This window comes from Chelonia mydas, chromosome 6 (assembly GCF_015237465.2).
Source record: "Chelonia mydas isolate rCheMyd1 chromosome 6, rCheMyd1.pri.v2, whole genome shotgun sequence".
Taxonomy (NCBI): Eukaryota; Metazoa; Chordata; order Testudines; family Cheloniidae; genus Chelonia; species Chelonia mydas.
This window is the reverse complement of record NC_051246.2, coordinates 33,005,526-33,024,215: the sequence shown is the minus strand read 5'-3', so window position 1 is coordinate 33,024,215 and position 18,690 is coordinate 33,005,526. Positions and strand designations below refer to the sequence as shown.

The 18,690-nt window shown below is 37.9% G+C and overlaps 1 protein-coding gene across 34 annotated transcripts in view; it reads right to left on the bottom strand.

Annotated features, from left to right (window-relative positions):
* SOX6 (SRY-box transcription factor 6) overlaps nt 1–18,690 on the bottom strand; it is a 451,795-nt gene that overhangs the window by 242,604 nt on the left and 190,501 nt on the right. For all 34 annotated transcript variants that reach the window (XM_043549526.1, XM_037899741.2, XM_037899724.2 and 31 more), the window contains one exon: nt 15,509–15,719. In XM_043549526.1, the coding sequence (XP_043405461.1) occupies nt 15,509–15,620 (112 nt within the window). In that variant the 5' untranslated portion in view covers nt 15,621–15,719. The remainder of the gene's footprint in view (nt 1–15,508; nt 15,720–18,690) is intronic.

Genomic DNA, 18,690 nt, shown 5'->3' with positions numbered 1-18,690 from the left:
TTTAAGATACAAGTTAAAAAAAATCCATAATTTCAATTTCTCCTTTTCATTTAATAGTAGACATTCATTAGGACCCACACACTGTAATAAATTATAATAATTTCAAACAAGAATTAAATTACTAGGTACCTAGTGAAAGAGCCATTTTTTCGTAGGTACCCTGTAATCTAACTGTCAGATTTAAAAACTATTCCCAATCAACTCTTCACAACATTCACATTTATTCATCTATGTTAAATTAATAAAAGGTGTGAATAATACTGACAAAATTGATCATTATTGTTCATGAAGATTTAGAAAATTATAAGGTAATCTAAAATGTAAAAGGAATTGAGGGAAACTGTTAAGGTTCTTATAAATAAATTCATTCTTTGCTTTTTTTCCCCCAAATCAAGAAAGAAACTTCAACAAGACTTATTTAAATTGACTACAGAAGCTGTTTGATAAATTGCACACATTAGAACATAAACTACTTTACATTATTTTTAGGGGGCTTTATTTAAAAAGTATTAAAAAGTTTACAATGGCTTTAATGTAACAGGGCTTTAATGCAACCCAAAAATATTAAAAAGTGATGTTGAAATAATACCAAATGTCAGTTTCAATACAGAGTAAATAAGGCTTGATTCTAGATGGTATTGTGCACCTCACAGGTGATCCTGAGCAAGGTCAGTTCCCATTGAAGTCAACAGGAATTCAAGTCATTCAGAATCTCACCCTTAGTAGAGTGATTTTAAAAAACAGAGAGAGTATATCCTCCTCCTTACATATAGAGACATAAAATTAATGTTGAATTAAACACATTACACAATCAGTCTTCCTTCTCACATAGATGTCATCAGTTCAGCTATCAGAAGTAACCACTAAATTTTGTTATAACCCTACAAAAATCCAATACAATCTCTATAACAGGCTATCTTGTCCTTTGTACATTTGCCATAATTCCTATCATCTAACCTTGCTGACCCTCCTCCCCCTTAACTGGGATCCCTGCAGATAAAGTAAAGCATGCCAACATCTGTTCCCATTCACACCAATTTTAATTTACAAAAAGAGCTTTGCTATTTTCAGAACAGGCTCCAGAGCACAGTGACAGATTTAGGGCCTTTAATGGGGTTGCATTTCTGGTGTGTCAGCATTTCATACTCACTATGACTCGATTCTAAAGGAATATACCAGGGGGAATCTGAGGGGTTATAACCACTTTAAGGATGTTTTCCTTGTCGCAATTCTATTTATCACTTAGCTAAACAAAGGTTTAATGTCATTTAACAAACCACTATAGGTGCTGCCTTGACCAAAATATTGCGGTACCAGGAGTATTGATCCAAATGGGATCTCTTTCATTCTATGCAATTTCAGGTGTGTTTAATTCCTTCCTCAAACACACATCTTTCCATTTGTTTGCTCATGGTATTTAAGGGAGGTATTTTCAAAAGCATTCAGTATCACATTGACATAACTATGCTCCAATCTATGTCTGCCCACATTCACTTTAACGAGAGCAGAGATAGGCCAATGCTGAGCGCTTTTGAAAATTCCATCCTAAGTCTTTCCCGCCAGGTCATACACCAAATGTTGCAATATCTAACCACCATTTACTAAAGTTTGTCTAACTGGAATGCATTTACAGACTCCTCATTGCAAAGCTAAGAAAATTGGCCATCCTTACCACAATGTAGTAAAGTACAAACACTGTGAATAACATGATAGTTTTATTGTCATACATAATCCAATGCACAAAGTGTCACAGAAATCATTTTGTAGTAGTTCAGAATAAGGTTTTCAGTCTACTTAAAGCTTTTTAAGATATACAGTATGAAGAGCAACTTGGAGAAACAATGCACAAGTTGTGTTGTAATCACATAACAGCTAAGACATGAGCAGCTGAGCAGAAGGAAGATGGGCAATGGAATGCCATATAGTAATCAGCACTGTTGACTAATCAGAATTTGAGACACTAGAAGGTAATAAGGGTATTATAAAGAATGGCTTATTGAAGGAGCAGCTGTTTATGTGTAGCTCACTGTTTAAATGAGTTCCACTAGATTGCCATGGCATGTTTTGGTGAAAATGTTTCATTCCTTGAAAAATGATTATTAGATCAGGAACAGCAAGCACTGAGTAAATGGCAAGTATTTGAATATCAAGATACCAAATACACTAAGAGAAGCAGTTATCTGGGTGTTTGGAACCCCTAAAAATGGGATAAATTTAGTGGGTCTGTAAGTTACAAAAGAATATTCATTACTTAAGGAAAGCCTAAATGTCATCTTTGTTAGCCTCCACCACTGAGTGTTGTTGCCATGGGCACAGAAGCTGAGGTGGCTATGAAGGGTAATATACAAGGATCTGAGGGGAGGGGAAACAAGGGAAAGTGTAAATAAAAACATCTACTGGGCCATTTTACAGTATTTAAATTTGCACCACCAGCCAAAAAACACAATAAATAAAATCTACTTAATTTACAAAATAAATCAATTTTAATATCCCTAGACACAAACATATCACAACAAAAAATATTGCTATGAGCTAAACTAGGAAAATCTAATGAAATAATGTTAAAACAGCAAAAAATAGAAACAATATTCAAAAGCACAACACTGAAAACAGACAACTCACCATAATTCTCAGACAACACTGAAAACAGACAACTCACCATAATTCTCAGACATAATCATCTTGTTCAAATCTATTTGTCATACAGTTGTTCAACAGTTTGGGGGGGAGTTGGCTTTTGTTTTTTTCTTTTCAGAAAATTAACTTCTGGTTTTGCTTCCAAAAATATCTATAAACTGTTTGGAGCATGAAGGAAACTGAGTAATACTGCTGGAAATTTATCATAATACAGTATTTAAAATATTCTACTTTGGACACCAAGAGCTTGGTAATATTTAAAAGCAGTCAGCAAGCAGTGGAAACTCTGATATCTTTTGTAACAGTTCACATGTCAAACTGGCAAAGTGCCCACCGTGTACAGCAGAAAAATCTATTTAATGTCTGCCCCACAAGGCGACATGAGGCTTGATTGGCAGAAAGCAGAGAGTGGCTTTTGATCATGTGTCCTAACAAGCAGTTCCAGCTCCTGTCTCTTCGGCTGAACGGCTCCACATTACCTATTCAAACAGAAGTGACAGGCCACTGCACTACTCTTTGGCTCTAGTCTCACGCAGTGGGAGCTATGCTGAAGACAGAGCCACTGATTAAATATATCACTTTTTCAAGACAAGCAGGTTGTCTGAATCAAAGCTGGACAGAATAGACTCAACATTATTAAGAGAGGATATAAAACTGGAGTTGAGTGATGTTAGGCCAGTTTGTACAGCCTCAGGGATTCACAGACTGACAAGGGGAATAAGGAACAGCAGAACTCATACAGCAAGGTCAGAAATTAGCTGTGACACCTTGGCCATTTTCCCATCACTTCAGGGCCACTGTGTTTCAAATCCTATAGTCTCTTTTTGGCTTTTTAAAAAAATGATTTAGTAGAAAAATACACAAAAAAAAGCCTGGACTATTATAGGTTACAAATTTCACTCTTAATAGAACTAAAATCCTGCAGCCATTCCGCATTATAATAATACAGTGCTTTCCAGTTACCTGGTTTCTTTCTGAGTTCGTGATATACTCTTAAACTGAATTAAAACAATGTTTTCAGCGTGTTTTACTACTGGTATAACACTGGCTAAATTTGCTAATAAAGATTAACAGGGAGATAGAAAAGTGAGGAAATTATTAAATAGAAATGTTTATTACAGTGTCTTTTTTTGTTCACTAACAATACATTTAATTTGATGTCTGAAGTTGCATGTCTTACAGTAATTTGTTCTATGATTTGGTATTTAGGCAATGCAATGCAGTAGACAAGATAACCTTATCAAGACATTATACCATAGGAACAAGAGATATGATAAACATGCAGAAACAAATGTTCCAAGTGAATTATTAATTAACTGGCTAATTAAAGATATATCAAAACCATTTAATAAAGCTGCAACAAACAAATTTACTTAGACAAAAACAAAAACAGTTCATAAAGGAAACTGAGAATCTAACATAAAGAAAGCTTATTATAATAGGTAACACATTCAGGTACTAGGTCTTTAACGTTCCTTCTGTGCAATTCAAAATCCTCTATAAAATATTAAAACAATGGTGCAAATGTATGCAAACTGTGGTAGAATTATTCCTGGGGTAACGAAGTTAATAGAGTCACTCCATGAATGAATTTGGCCCAGTGCCTCTGGTTTTCACTAGCAAGCTCTTCTGATGCTTTATCAAACCTCTGCCCTTTGTGTTAGTTTTTGTTTCACTGTAAATATTTAATGGCAACCTGCTTGTGACATATTTAAGATAGGAGAGGAAGTGTTAATACCTGTACTAGGATCCAGACACATTTTAAGTATCAGACTGGCAGATAAATTCAAAGACACATTTAAAGAGCAAAATTCTGCTTTCATTGGTACCCTCAACAAATACAACATAGTTGTAAATGACACAGAATTTGGCCCTCAACTTTGTGGGAAATTAATAGGAATTTGCACCAAAGAGATCACATATATGGATGGGCTACTGAGTTTTCAGTTACATTTTGCCACTTCCAGGACTACACCTTGTAGCATTCAAAAATACTAGACTATGAAAATGTCAACTTGCTTGTATCGTTTTCAGACGGATAAAGTGCAAAACAGTGTACAAGTTCACTGAAGCTATAAGTGATGTAAAGATGATGCCCACAGCTCAGAGTGTGATACAAGTCAAATCAAATCAGCTGAGAATCACGTGAAAACAGCAGGTGATTGAAGAATTTAAGCTGATAACAATGCATTATAACTGCATTTCAAAATACAGCAAATAGTTATGTAAAAGCTGCCTTACTCTTTTCACTCCAAAACATTAATAATAAATACAACAATAAAAAAGAAGAAAGCAAATAATTGTTTATATATAGGGCACCATGCCCAGAAACTTCTTGGTACTTAACCAAATATAACTAAAAATACACTCTGATTAATAAAAGACAACAGTTATTTAATAAATTCCAGAACGTTATGCTGCAGAACAGGACATTTTGGCATGGCTTTGCATGATTGGCTGTCTGTGCTGAAGAGCAGACCAAGACTGGAATAGCATGGCTGTTGTTGGTCAGGACTGAGGTATGTTAGCAGAACTGTCTGGGGATGTTTATGCAATATTTGCCTACACTAGTGCATCAACCACAACTATTATGCTCTCCTTTTCATGAATCTCTCTTAACCACTGCTCTGTGACTGCTCTGCTATGTTATTAAAGAAAAAGGGAGGATTCTGACATGCATGTCTATTAACTCATTTCATTTTGGTTATGTCTTGGAGTTCAGTATGCCAATGAGCACATAACGAAGGAAGCTGTCTAACTGGATACAAAAATTAACTCATTTCATTTTGGTTATGTCTTGGAGTTCAGTATGCCAATGAGCACATAACGAAGGAAGCTGTCTAACTGGATACAAAAATTAAAAGGATTCATCACAACGTGTATAGGTGGCATAGAAAAATTTAGCCCAGAAAACTGGATTATGTTTTGTTTCTGATTCCTACTTTGTGTTCACTAGTAATACAATATACAATGGGACGTGAGAAGACAGAGGTTGGGCCAGAACTTGAATTACAGATCTAAGAGGAGCTCATGTAGGGTTTGATCCTGCTCCTACGGAAGTCACTAACAAGGCTCCAATTGGCTTCAGTAGAACTGGATCAGGCCCAAAGTTCAGTGTGAAGGGCTGTAAGATCAACAGATGGACAAACCGAATCCACGTGTATAAGGACATAACTTTGTTAAAGTAAAAGGCTTTCTTATCGCAGGCCTGAATTTGACTGATATACTCTGAAGAAGAAAAATGCTGTTAACAAGCTGTGATCTAAATTTTATTAAACTGAACTAAATTGTTCCTTGTTACAGAGAGAAATTCAAAACCACATTTCCTCTCGCCCATAAGAAGTCAATCTATGAGAGTACATATTTTTAACGTGACATCCTTCATGTTGTAACACTCAGGAGGAGAAACAATCTCCAAAAAATATTTAACTAGCATTAAAAATATCTTCTAAATAAAAATACATAAAAAGAATTAACTGATTTCATCCAGTGCTTAATGGCTTTTAACAGTAAACAAAAGTAACACTGATGTTGAATAGATATGGTTTCCTTAACGTAAAATTTTTTTGGGGTTAATTAGCACAGCTGAGGATTAATCTTAATAATTTTATGTTGCTTACACTGGAGGTGGTTTTCCACAAGCCTGCCAGCCAACATCGCTCATGGAGGAAGTGGCATCTTGTATTTTCAGGCTAAACCACAGAGGTGAGAGCAGATGCTCCCCCTGCAAGCTGAGATGGGCAGCCTGATTGTGTAGCTGCCTCCTTCAGCCAGGCGGCAAATGCCTCTGTATTTCATGTAGCAACATTATAAAGTTGTCAACATTATTTTTAAGTAATGATAAGGTATCCAAACCAAATACTGTATAGGAAAATAAGGAATATATCAGCATTTTAAAGGTACACAACACTGTCGTTTCTTTAAGAAAAGCAGATCTAATTAGTTGTGTCTCTAAAGTGCACGCCTAGCATTTTTATTATGTATTATAACATTTTGCTCAGAGGTGACATTTTTATTCTGACAAGCACTGTCTGGAGAGCTCTCAATAAATAATACATTTACAATTTTCAGTAAATAAGCAGTGGACAGAAATCGCTATCCTTACTTACAGCTGCCCCGCTGTAATAGTGCTTTTACGAGTAAGGTGACTATTCAGTCTAATGCAATACTCTCAGTGCTGGAAAGATATTTTCATTCATTACCACAGTCACAAGCACTTAAAGCACTTTTAGGCGCTGTTACAAAACAGCAGGAATGCCAGAGCAAATCGGACTAACTAAAACTAAAGTTCGTCACGAAAGAAACCAGAGGTTGTTCACCTAAAGAACTTGAAAATTCACTTGCATAAAGGTTGATGTACATGGTGCTGAAGCCATCAAAAGAACATAAATATTTTCTTTAGAGATTTTTATATTAAAGCTGATAATTGTAAAAAAGACGGGTTTCAATTTGGCCCGTAATATTGATTTGCTAAATCAAAACCTGACTACAGCATGTACTTCAGTTAATATCTTAAAACATTTTCTGATCATAATATTGTTAGCTTCACAGTACATTAGAAACTGCAGTGAAGTTTGAATTTAGTTATCTGCTGCCGAGTCCACACAACTGAAGCAGCTTTGCATGTTTTTATAGCTGTTACCTCAATCATGTTCTTAGCCAGGGAGCCTGATTTTCTTTCATTTGTATCCATTTACACTGGATTTGCTCTTATGATTCTCATAAGGGAAGAGCAGGCTGTTTAGACAGCTCCTTGCATTTTCTTATTTGCTCTTATGGTGCTTATAATGTAACTAATAGGTCTTTGATTCAAATATTGCATAGGTAGGTAGGTCACAGAATAAATGATTTCTAAAAAGCATCAGAAATGTAGGGGAGTGTACTGCAACAAACAGATGAAATAGTATTTGATAGAAAAGCTGAGACATTTTATCATGTAGTCAAAAATGTAAAATTCTCTCTTTCTACTGGTGGGGCCTGAGGGAAAGAGGTTTAATGAAGTTGCAGGCAAAGACAGAAGGTGGAAACTAGAGGCACAGGGATGGAGAAGAAGATTCAAGGAGGCTAAGAGAGGAAGTATCACTGGGGAGGAGCTGGTTGGATATGCTCAGGAGGTGCTGACATTTGGAGGATCCAGGTTCAGGTCAGTTTAATCCATTCCTGCCTACAAGGCAGTCTATAGCTGGAGCTCAGAGAAGCTAACTGAAGAAAGACAGCAATGTTGGGAGTCCTAATAAAAAGAAAACAGAAAACTAATTCCTGATTCAAAAAGCAGAGAACCCAACCAGAGGAGAAGCCATTCTAGATCTACTTCTAATAAGGAACCAATTGAGATAACTGGGTGCTTTCTGCTAGTGTCCCTCAATTATTTGAATTCAGCCTACTAAGAAATGGTTTCATAGGACATAATGTCCCTTTCTTTAAAGGTATGGCTAATAACGTTTAAAATCCACAAGTATGAAACAAGGCTGGAGCCCCCCATAACTACTATAATTAAGATACAGAACAACAAGCTACAATTTCTTCATAAAGGAAGAAAAAGCAGTGAAAATGAGTGACTAATGTGACTGTGAGAGACCACACAAAGATCTGAGGGTAAAAAAGAACCTCAAAGGGGAATGGACAGATGCAGAGGAAAACACAGGGGACTAGAGACAGTCAATCAGCATACAGCAAAGAGGTAAGCTATGCAAATACAGAATGAAAGGGGGAAGTGTCCTCCATGTCTTTGCCCTACCCTTTGTCTGTCATGTCTATTTAGACAGTGAACTTTATGGCACAGAGACAGTCTAGCACAACAAGGTCCTGTTTTTGATTGGTCCAGAGGCACTACCAGAAAAAAATCATAAATAATAGTAATAAAAAGAGGAACAAGAAAGGCCTCTACAAATCTAACACACCGGGAAAAAAGGAATGCTAGAAAGAGAAGAGGCTCATTCAATAGAAGAAAGTACAAATCAGCTGTGATTGTATAAAGACTGAGTTACTGAAGTGCTTTATTCCTTTTGAAATAAAGAACTGTTAGTAAATACAGAAAAACCATGACAATACAGCTGTTGATAAAAAGCAGGTAAGAGACTATGTACAAATGTTGACGAATACATGACCATCTGTGAATTGATGGGAATTTGCTCACAAATTTTTGGAGATGATCGTGCACCATTTTAGACAATGGGAACTTTACCACTGACTTTCATGGGCATAGGATCAGGCCCTCCCTCTATTACCAGCAAGTATTTGTGAAAATTCATGGAGAACAGGGCAGGTAGTATATGACTGATATATAGCAAATTGTTCAGTATATGTGAACTGTACCTAGCACAATGGGGCCCCCCAAACCTTGGTTGCGGCTTCCAGGAGCTACCACAAAACAATTAATTCCTATCACTTTGGATAATCCTAACTTCAAACTATAGTAAAACTATGAAAAAAACTGTTCAAATATAAAATATATCTGTAACCATCCAGAACCCATGAAGAATATATAATGCATATCTATTTAATAAATGCCAAATATTTTAGGACAGACAAGAATGTGGCCTTATTCAATGGAAACACTGGGGGTGGGAACATGGCAGAGACATAACTGTCCAACTGGAATTAAATCCAGCCATTACTCTTTAGAAAAGTTCAAGGACATATTCAATGCCCACATGTAGCTAGGAACTCAATTCTTTGTCTCATCCAAAAGATAAAATCTCCTTGAGCACTATGTCCTCTAACACTATGCTGGGATAAGAGTTTAATATTAACTCAGGAAAAAAAGAATACCATCTACTCACTCACCAGAATTTCCAAAGGGGCGGGGGGGGGGGGGGGGAAATGATGGTTGTCTACAAGTAGCTGGTTTCAGAGTAACAGCCGCGTTAGTCTGTATTTGCAAAAAGAAAAGGAGTACTTGTGGCACCTTAGAGACTAACCAATTTATTTGAGCATAAGCTTTCGTGAGCTACAGCTCACTTCATCGGATGCATACTGTGGAAAGTGTAGAAGATCTTATTATATACACACAAAGCATGAAAAAATACCTCCTCCCACCCCACTCTCCTGCTGGTAATAGCTTATCTAAAGTGATCACTCTCCTTACAATGTGTATGATAATCAAGGTGGGCCATTTCCAGCACAAATCCAGGTTTTCTCACCCCCCCCCCCACACAAACTCACTCTCCTGCTGGTAATAGCTTATCCAAAGTGACCACTCTCCTTACATTGTGTATTTTTTCATGCTTTGTGTGTATATAATAAGATCTTCTACACTTTCCACAGTATGCATCCGATGAAGTGAGCTGTAGCTCACGAAAGCTTATGCTCAAATAAACTGGTTAGTCTCTAAGGTGCCACAAGTACTCCTTTTCTTTTTACAAGTAGCTGTAGACTGTAAAAAATAATTAGGGAGGGAAAATTATCAGGGTAATCATTGGGGATATAACTAGGAATCATGCAGAGAAAACTAAACAAAAGAGCATTCCAACTAAATATAAGGGACAAATAATTCTAAAAGTGAGCTCTCTAAGGCTATGGGAACATCTCCCAAGAGAAGTGATGGAAGTCCTGTTGCTTGAAACTAAACTGAAAGGGCTACTTATGGATATACTGTTGGGATCAATCCTTTAATACCTGTGGGAGGATGAACAAACAGTGTAGAACTGAAACATTTCTTTCATTCAGTATGGTATGGTATGGCATATATACGGTTTTTGCAAGCGGAGTAGATTCATAAACCTATAATTGAAATGTAATGGCAATAGCACACTTATAGACCACACTGAATTGTCAGATATCTTTGTGTAACTCCCAATGAAATCAATGTGAATTGAGCACATTTCCATGTACTTTGTTCTGTATGCATCTTTAGTCCTATTATCAAATACCTTTTTGTTTTGTTTTGCTTTGCTCTTAGTTATTTTGGTATTAACTCTTGAATTTTTACCCGCAAATGAAGAGTCAAGAAAGAGAGTTGAAAAAACACTGATTATCTACATATATATTGCTTTAGTAATTTACAATCTCTATCATACATATACACATGTATATTATCTATTAAAGTGTGTTTAATATATATTTAATATACATTTAGACATGTATGCATGGTTAGCTCCATGATACATATATATTTAGGGAGAGTGAGAGCACCTGCATACATGACAGATAGTAGAGATGGATATAGTAATATACCGCTATTTATATAGAGGTATGTAATTCTACCCTGAATGGTAATTAAAAATCTCTGACTTTAGCATGTCCAACTCTGGTCTTCAGTGATGAAACAAGAATGGGAAGCAGTTTATAAAAAACTTGTCCTAGAATTTTGAACTGAGCTTTGCTGAAAAATGATACTGTATACATCACACAGAATCAAGGTCAAAAGTGAAGTAGGACTCAAGGCCCTGAGTAATGAGGGCTTAGCACTTAGCAGAAATGACACGTCCAGTTTCCAGCTCAGGAGTGCCAGCTGACTGGCCATACTAGCATTCCATACTTATGGAGTTGCACTGGTATCAACTCTGAAGGGAAATCTGCCCTCCAACCTACAGACAAGATGTGTGCTAGTAATTATTACGTTTAGAGGCTTAGGATGAGGTACAACAGAATGTCTGACTGGAACCTTTGCCTCGAAGTAGGCAGACCAGACAATGGAAATATATCACATAAGAGCAGTAATAAGCAATGTTTTGGAAGTGACTTCTCTTATTGGAAGGGTAGGGCGTGTGGAGGGGAATGGGGAAACATATGTTTGACCAGGGTGCCAAACATGTACACCCTTCATCTGAACACTAAAACGAAAGAATGTTTCTTCTTCACTGGAAGACACTCTTTTTTTTAAAAGAAAATCAACAAAAAGCCCTCCCCAAAACACTGTCCAGTGCATTTCCTTGTATAGAAAATGTAAATAAGTTAGTATATTGAAATTATCCAAAACTCTAAATGTTTGATATGGCTCAGTTAAATTAGACATCTGGTCTCATTTCTGACCTCTTATACCGCACGAGAACACATTTCAGCAAGTCTTTATGTACTCAGCTAAGTGACTTGTAAACACTGAATAGAATTTTATTATTTTTATATTTAAATTCTACCACATCTATTTTCTTTCCAAATCATTAAAAATTAAGTCACAGGCTGTTTTAATGTACAATCTGCACAAGGACTGGGTTGGGAACTCATTATTATTTGAGTTTTGCAGGTGATGGTCTTTTTCCAAATTACATGTAACTCAAGAAACTGACCTAAGATATGTTTAGTCCTGCATGAGGTGCTTATGTTTGTAGTGTGATACACAAGGCATGATACTGGCTGAAGCACTATTATTAAAGAAAGATTAAAACAGCTGTACATTATGCTGAAGCATTCACTCTTTCCTTTGCAGACAGACGGTCCTGGATTACAAGCAGCACTTGACCATTTAAATCACTACAACAACCAAATTTAACCAGCTGGGCCATATTCTCTTAGGCAATGCCTGTTGACTTCCTCGGTCGCAGCTGCTCAAATGAAATTCTGATTAGACAACTTATTTTCAGAAGCCAAAGGCTCTGATTAAATATATTTATTTAGACATGATAAAGTCTTTAAACTCATATTCATTTTCTCACAATTACGAGTTGTTGTGGGGCCTAGAAGAATATACAGGGATGGCTGACATTTTATATTTGAAAGCACACTCCCAACTATGAAGCACTTTGCATTGGAGGTTCACGCTAATCCTAGCCCATATTCCTCTGGTAGACCAGAAATTTTGTGAAGTTAAAGGAAACATGGGGGGTGTTACTGGTCACAGCAGGGGACTGCAAATCTGGAGCTCTGGATTTATATCCAGCTCTACTACCGACTCACTGCATGACCTGGCAATATCCATCTCGGACCTAATCTAATTGGTCTGTTGATTTAATGGAAGTAGAACAAGGGCCTATAACCTTCCTATGACTAAGTTTCCTCCATGTAAAACTGTAAAAAAGGACTATTTACCTACATCATTGGAGTGATAAGAGACTTAATTTGTTTGTAAAGTTCTTTGAGAAACACAGAAGAAAAGCCCCACAGAATTAACATAGTAGTATGCAGTAGGAGTTAATGCTTCCTCTCCATTAAATTCATTGAGTTATTGTATTATGATGACCCTCATTTACCAAAATTAGTAATTAATAGACAGTAACTTTTGAATTTTCTGGACTAGGAACACTGTTGAACTAGGTCATGACTATATCAGGGCTTAGTATGAGGATTCTTCAGCAGCCCTGGCTGTATATCATCTTCAGAAGAACTGTGGACTCTAAACAAGCCTATTTTGATGGTTAATTGCTGAAAGACAAACCTCTTGGGCCCAGCTATACTTAGGCAATTATTAGGTCATTTAAAAGAAAGGGTATGCTACAGGACAAAATGTGTTTACTAGCCTATGTCTCATTCCTGCAACTGATTCAATACAAACACAGGGTCTGCCCATACATAGTCAACTGCAAAATCACAGCCTTAAAACATTTAATTGAAACTAGTTTTTAAATGTTTATTTTATTCAGCTCAAACAAAAGTTGTGGATCGCCATTTTGCATTACCCATACTTTTTCAGGTAAACACTGAAGCAGGTCTATTCAGCATTTTGCTATTTCACATGCACAGGTACCCAAATCTGCCACAATTACAATCTATTTCTACCCAATATAAAAATTGACAATATCTGAAATTTTGGAGCATGATACATTGCACAACTGCAAATATTTGCTGAAAATTAATTTTCCATAGTCACTGATTAAAAAATAGTACAAATTGATGCCTAACAATTATTTCTTGCAATAGTCAAGTGACCTTTCTCTGTAAAAGTAGCTGGGCAAAACATGAAAATAATTTAACATGAAGATGTGGTCCGCCACTTTTGTGCCAAAATAAAGAGGCATTAAAATGAACAGTGCTTCAGAGCTAGCTGTTCCTCAGAAAGCAAGATATTATAAATCATGCAAACACTCTTCCTCATGGGAATGTGGAGCATGGAGAACTCTCACATTCAGTAAAAAGTTGTCTTTTTTTTGTATAAAGTACCTGTCTAGATGAAACCAACTCTAGTATATACTAATAAAGAGTGAGGATAGAAAAGACACCAGAATTAGTAGGAAGAGAAGTTAAAGTGCTTAACCCATCACATTAAAATATTAACTGTAAACTATGCACATTTGGTTTTACACTCCACACAATGTACTTTTGGAAAAGTCTTAGCGGTGGTGTCACTATGATCAACAACAACTTCAAATTCCAGCAGCAAGTATGAGCCAAGAAGCCTTTGATTAGCATGGAGTGCAGAACAACTGTTAACTGACTGTAAAAAATGATTTTGCCAAAGTAAAATTTAAAATAGTTTCCTTGTCTAGCCATCAAACTTAAGAGATAATTTTTAAAAGAATGATCTTTACAGCTGAAAACAGACAGATGGTTCTCAAAAATCTGGGACATTCTTTGGAGACGCTTCTCCAGCTTAGGAAATGACACCTTTAGAACACAGTTAACTATGTGCTTGTCATTTAAAAACGATGCCAAGAAATGTAGAAACCTTCATAAATCTACCTCCCTGCATATTTTCCCATATTGAAATAGGTTGTTTCAGTTTTAATGGATTTCTACTTTGCTACACAGAGCCTGAAGATCTCACCGCATACCCTTAAAAGCCTGTAAGCCAAATCCTCAACTCCAGGATGTTACAGCCCCCTTATTCCTGAAATGCCCAGTAATTGATGGGGGAGATCGAAGACTCTGCAAGTGTCCTTCTCTCGCATGTTTTTTCCCCAGATTTTTCATTGCAGGGGGCAGGACTTGTCCCACTGCAGAAACATTACGGTGTCTACTTCAGGATCCTCTGACTCCCTGAAAGTTTGTTGTTGTTTTGCCAGAACACTCCCTAAGCAGGAATTCCATGGCATGGAGGCAGAATAGGAAAAGCCTAAAGACATAGAACTGTGGCTTCTCCACTGGAGTCTAGGTGAAGGGATATTAGGTTACGAGCACCCGCTGCTCTAACCCGCCCTCACTCTGACATACATACCAACCACCTCTTCTTTAATACAGATGCTATGCAGGTCTCCCCATGGGCTCAGGGACTGGGAAGATGGTGCCACAGAGGCTGCTGAGGCTTCACTACACATGAAACATGAAGACCTCTGTGTAGAATCCATCCATGTGCAGATCTAGAAGGATGAACTCACTTCCCCAATTCTATTTAGTCCTTATTCAGTCAAGACTCTCATTTAAGTCACAGAGGATTATTCAGACTAAGAACTGAATATAAGGTGATTCATTGCCTCATGATTTATCCCTATTTTTGTATTTCCTTTTCACATATGCACATATGTTTTATAAAATGCATTTCTTCAGCCACAGATCTGGATCTACAGGTCAGAGCTAGCTCCTCCTTACCCTTAGAACAGTTGCCTACCTTCCTAGATGCAAAAGTTGTTATGAATAAAGTGAAGAAAGATGACAATTACTGAGATAGAATTAAATAACTAATGTTCTTCTGCACTTCTGTTGTTTAAAACAAATATTTTTCTCTTAAAAGGAGAAAAAAATTACTGAAATATATCCATGAACATGATGAGAGCAGCTAGAAATTCATCATGATTTTTTAAATAAGCTAAGGCATCACCTAAGCTTAAATCTTTGCTTTGACTCATAGGCATCACCTAAAATTCAGAAAGTTTTAGAAAACAGAGATATCTGTCTAACATGCCTAATGGATCACAAACTGCCATTGCCATAGTAACTGTGAATAACTTTTTCCCAGTTATTGCCAATTATGCACTTCTCTGGCTCTTGATACCCCACACATTCTTTAAGGCATAGAATCTGCCAGAAAAAATATATTACAATAGTCTTAGCCCGCACATACCTTCTTGTTCAGTCCTGGTCATTTCCTCTAGTTTCTTCTGTTTCAGTGTGTCCACCACATCGGCAAGGCTTCCTTTGCGGCGTTCTGGAGTTCCAAAATTAACACTGGTCATTAGCTCATTGCGATCGCGACCTCCTTCGTCGGGCTTGTGTGGTGAGGTAGAGGTATTCCGGAAGGAATATAGGGAACATAACTTATTACTGTCTGACTCCTGCAAAGAAACAACATAACATGAAAACACAAACTATTCCACTTGTTTCTGCAACATTTGGATTAGATGACAAGTGAAGATATATAAATATTACAGTGAGCTGTTTACAACAGTAAATTAGACAACTGTCTCTAAATTCCATGCTAAGGAATGGTCCTATTACCCATGCACCTGCAGGGATCCCCCAGTTCCCCAGGGCAATATGCAATTTAAGGAAGGTGGTGGTCTTATAGAAGTTTAGTTGCCTCAGTTTCAATGTTTGATCATGGCCCCCCCTCTTACTTAAGCCCTGCCTTGTCCATGAGACTCAGCTTTCACACGTCCCTCTTAAGATACAGAATATTTCCTACTCAAAGAATGACAGATTAATTTTTTTGTGAGAAATGATCTATTGCAATTTGTTTCAATGAATGCTTTAATTCCTCTAGAGTCTTCTCCTGGTTTGCGCAATTTGCATGTTGATCCCTTACATTTAGTATCAATGAAGAAAGCACAAGAGAGATCAAAATTAAAAACATTGGGCCAAATCTTCAGCAGGTGTAAAGCAGCATAGCTCCACAACTTCAAAAGAGGTAAGCCAATTCATAAAAATATAGAGCTGGAAGGAACTTCAAAAGGTCATCTTGTCTAGCCACCCAGGCTGAGGCAGGACCAAGTATACCTAGACCACCTCTGACAAGCGTTTGTATAACCTGTTCTTAATAACCTCGAATGACACATTCCACAATCTCCCTTGGAAGCCTCTTACAGTTCTTAACTATCCTTATAGTTTGAAAGTTTTTCCTAATATCTAACCTACATCTCCCTTGCTGCAGCTTAAGTCCATCACTACTTGTCCTATCTTCACTGGACATGGAGAACAATTGATTACCATTCTCTTTATAACAGCTGTCATAAATATAAAGGGAAGGGTAAACACCTTTAAAATCCCTCCTGGCCAGAGGAATAACCCTTTCACCTGTAAAGGGTTAAGAAGCTAGGATAACCTCGCTGGCACCTGACCAAAATGACCAATGAGGAGACAAGATACTTTCAAAGCTGGAGGGGGGGGGGAAACAAAGGTTCTCTCTGTCTGTGTGATGCTTTTGCCGGGAACAGAAAGGAATGGAGTCTTAGAACTTAGTAAGTAATCTAGCTAGATATGCGTTAGATTCTGTTTTGTTTAAATGGCTGAGAAAATAAGCTGTGCTGAATGGAATGTATATTCCTTTTCTTGTGTCTTTTTGTAACTTAAGGTTTTGCCTAGAGGGATTCTCTATGTTTTGAATCTGATTGGTGAGGATTTTTATCAAGCTTTCCCCAGGAAAGGGGTGTAGGGTTTGGGGAGGATTTTGGGGGGAAAGACATTTCCAAGTGGGCTCTTTCCCCATTATATATTTGTTAGACGCTTGGTGGTGGCAGCAAAATAAAGTCCAAGGACAAAAGGTAAAATAGTTTGTACCTTGGGGAAGTTTTAACCTAAGCTGGTAAAAATAAGCTTAGGGGGTTTTCATGCAGGTCCCCACATCTGTACCCTAGGGTTCAGAGTGGGGAAGGAACCTTGACAACAGCCCTTAACATATTTCAAGACTTATCATGTCTTGAATCAAGGGATCCCTGTTGAGGTTACAGGGACAAACCATCCCGATGAGTCGAAAGAATAGTAAATATGGCAGGCGACCAGCTTGGCTTCATGGTGAAATCCTAGCGGATCTTAAACATAAAAAAGAAGCTTACAAGAAGTGGAAGGTTGGACATATGACCAGGGAAGAGTATAAAAATATTGCTCGGGCATGTAGGAAAGATATCAGGAGGGCCAAATCGCACCTGGAGCTGCAGCTAGCAAGAGATGTCAAGAGTAACAAGAAGGGTTTCTTCAGGTATGTTGGCAACAAGAAGAAAGCCAAGGAAAGTGTGGGCCCCTTACTGAATGAGGGAGGCAACCTAGTGACAGAGGATGTGGAAAAAGCTAATGTACTCAATGCTTTTTTTGCCTCTGTTTTCACTAACAAGGTCAGCTCCCAGACTGCTGCACTGGGCATCACAAAATGGGGAAGAGATGGCCAACCCTCTGTGGAGATAGAGGTGGTTAGGGACTATTTAGAAAAGCTGGACATGCACAAGTCCATGGGGCTGGACGAGTTGCATCCGAGAGTGCTGAAGGAATTGGCGGCTGTGATTCCAGAGCCCTTGGCCATTATCTTTGAAAACTCGTGGCGAATGGGGGAAGTCCCGGATGACTGGAAAAAGGCTAATGTAGTGCCAATCTTTAAAAAAGGGAAGAAGAGGATCCTGGGAACTACAGGCCAGTCAGCCTCACCTCAGTCCCTGGAAAAATCATGGAGCAGGTCCTCAAAGAATCAATCCTGAAGCACTTACATGAGAGGAAAGTGATCAGGAACAGTCAGCATGGATTCACCAAGGGAAGGTCATGCCTGAGTAATCTAATCGCCTTTTATGATGAGATTACTGGTTCTGTGGATGAAGGGAAAGCAGTGGATGTATTGTTTCTTGACTTTAGCAAAGCTTTTGACACGGTCTCCCACAGTATTCTTGTCAGCAAGTTAAGGAAGTATGGGCTGGATGAATGCACTATAAAATGGGTAGGAAGCTGGCTAGATTGTCGGGCTCAACGGGTAGTGATCAATGGCTCCATGTCTAGTTGGCAGCCGGTGTCAAGTGGAGTGCCCCAGGGGTCGGTCCTGGGGCCGGTTTTGTTCAATATCTTCATAAATGATCTGGAGGATGGTGTGGATTGCACTCTCAGCAAATTTGCGGATGATACTAAACTGGGAGGAGTGGTAGATACGCTGGAGGGGAGGGATAGGATACAGAAGGACCTAGACAAATTGGAGGATTGGGCCAAAAGAAATCTGATGAGGTTCAATAAGGATAAGTGCAGGGTCCTGCACTTAGGATGGAAGAATCCCATGCACCGCTACAGACTAGGGACCGAATGGCTAGGCAGCAGTTCTGCAGAAAAGGACCTAGG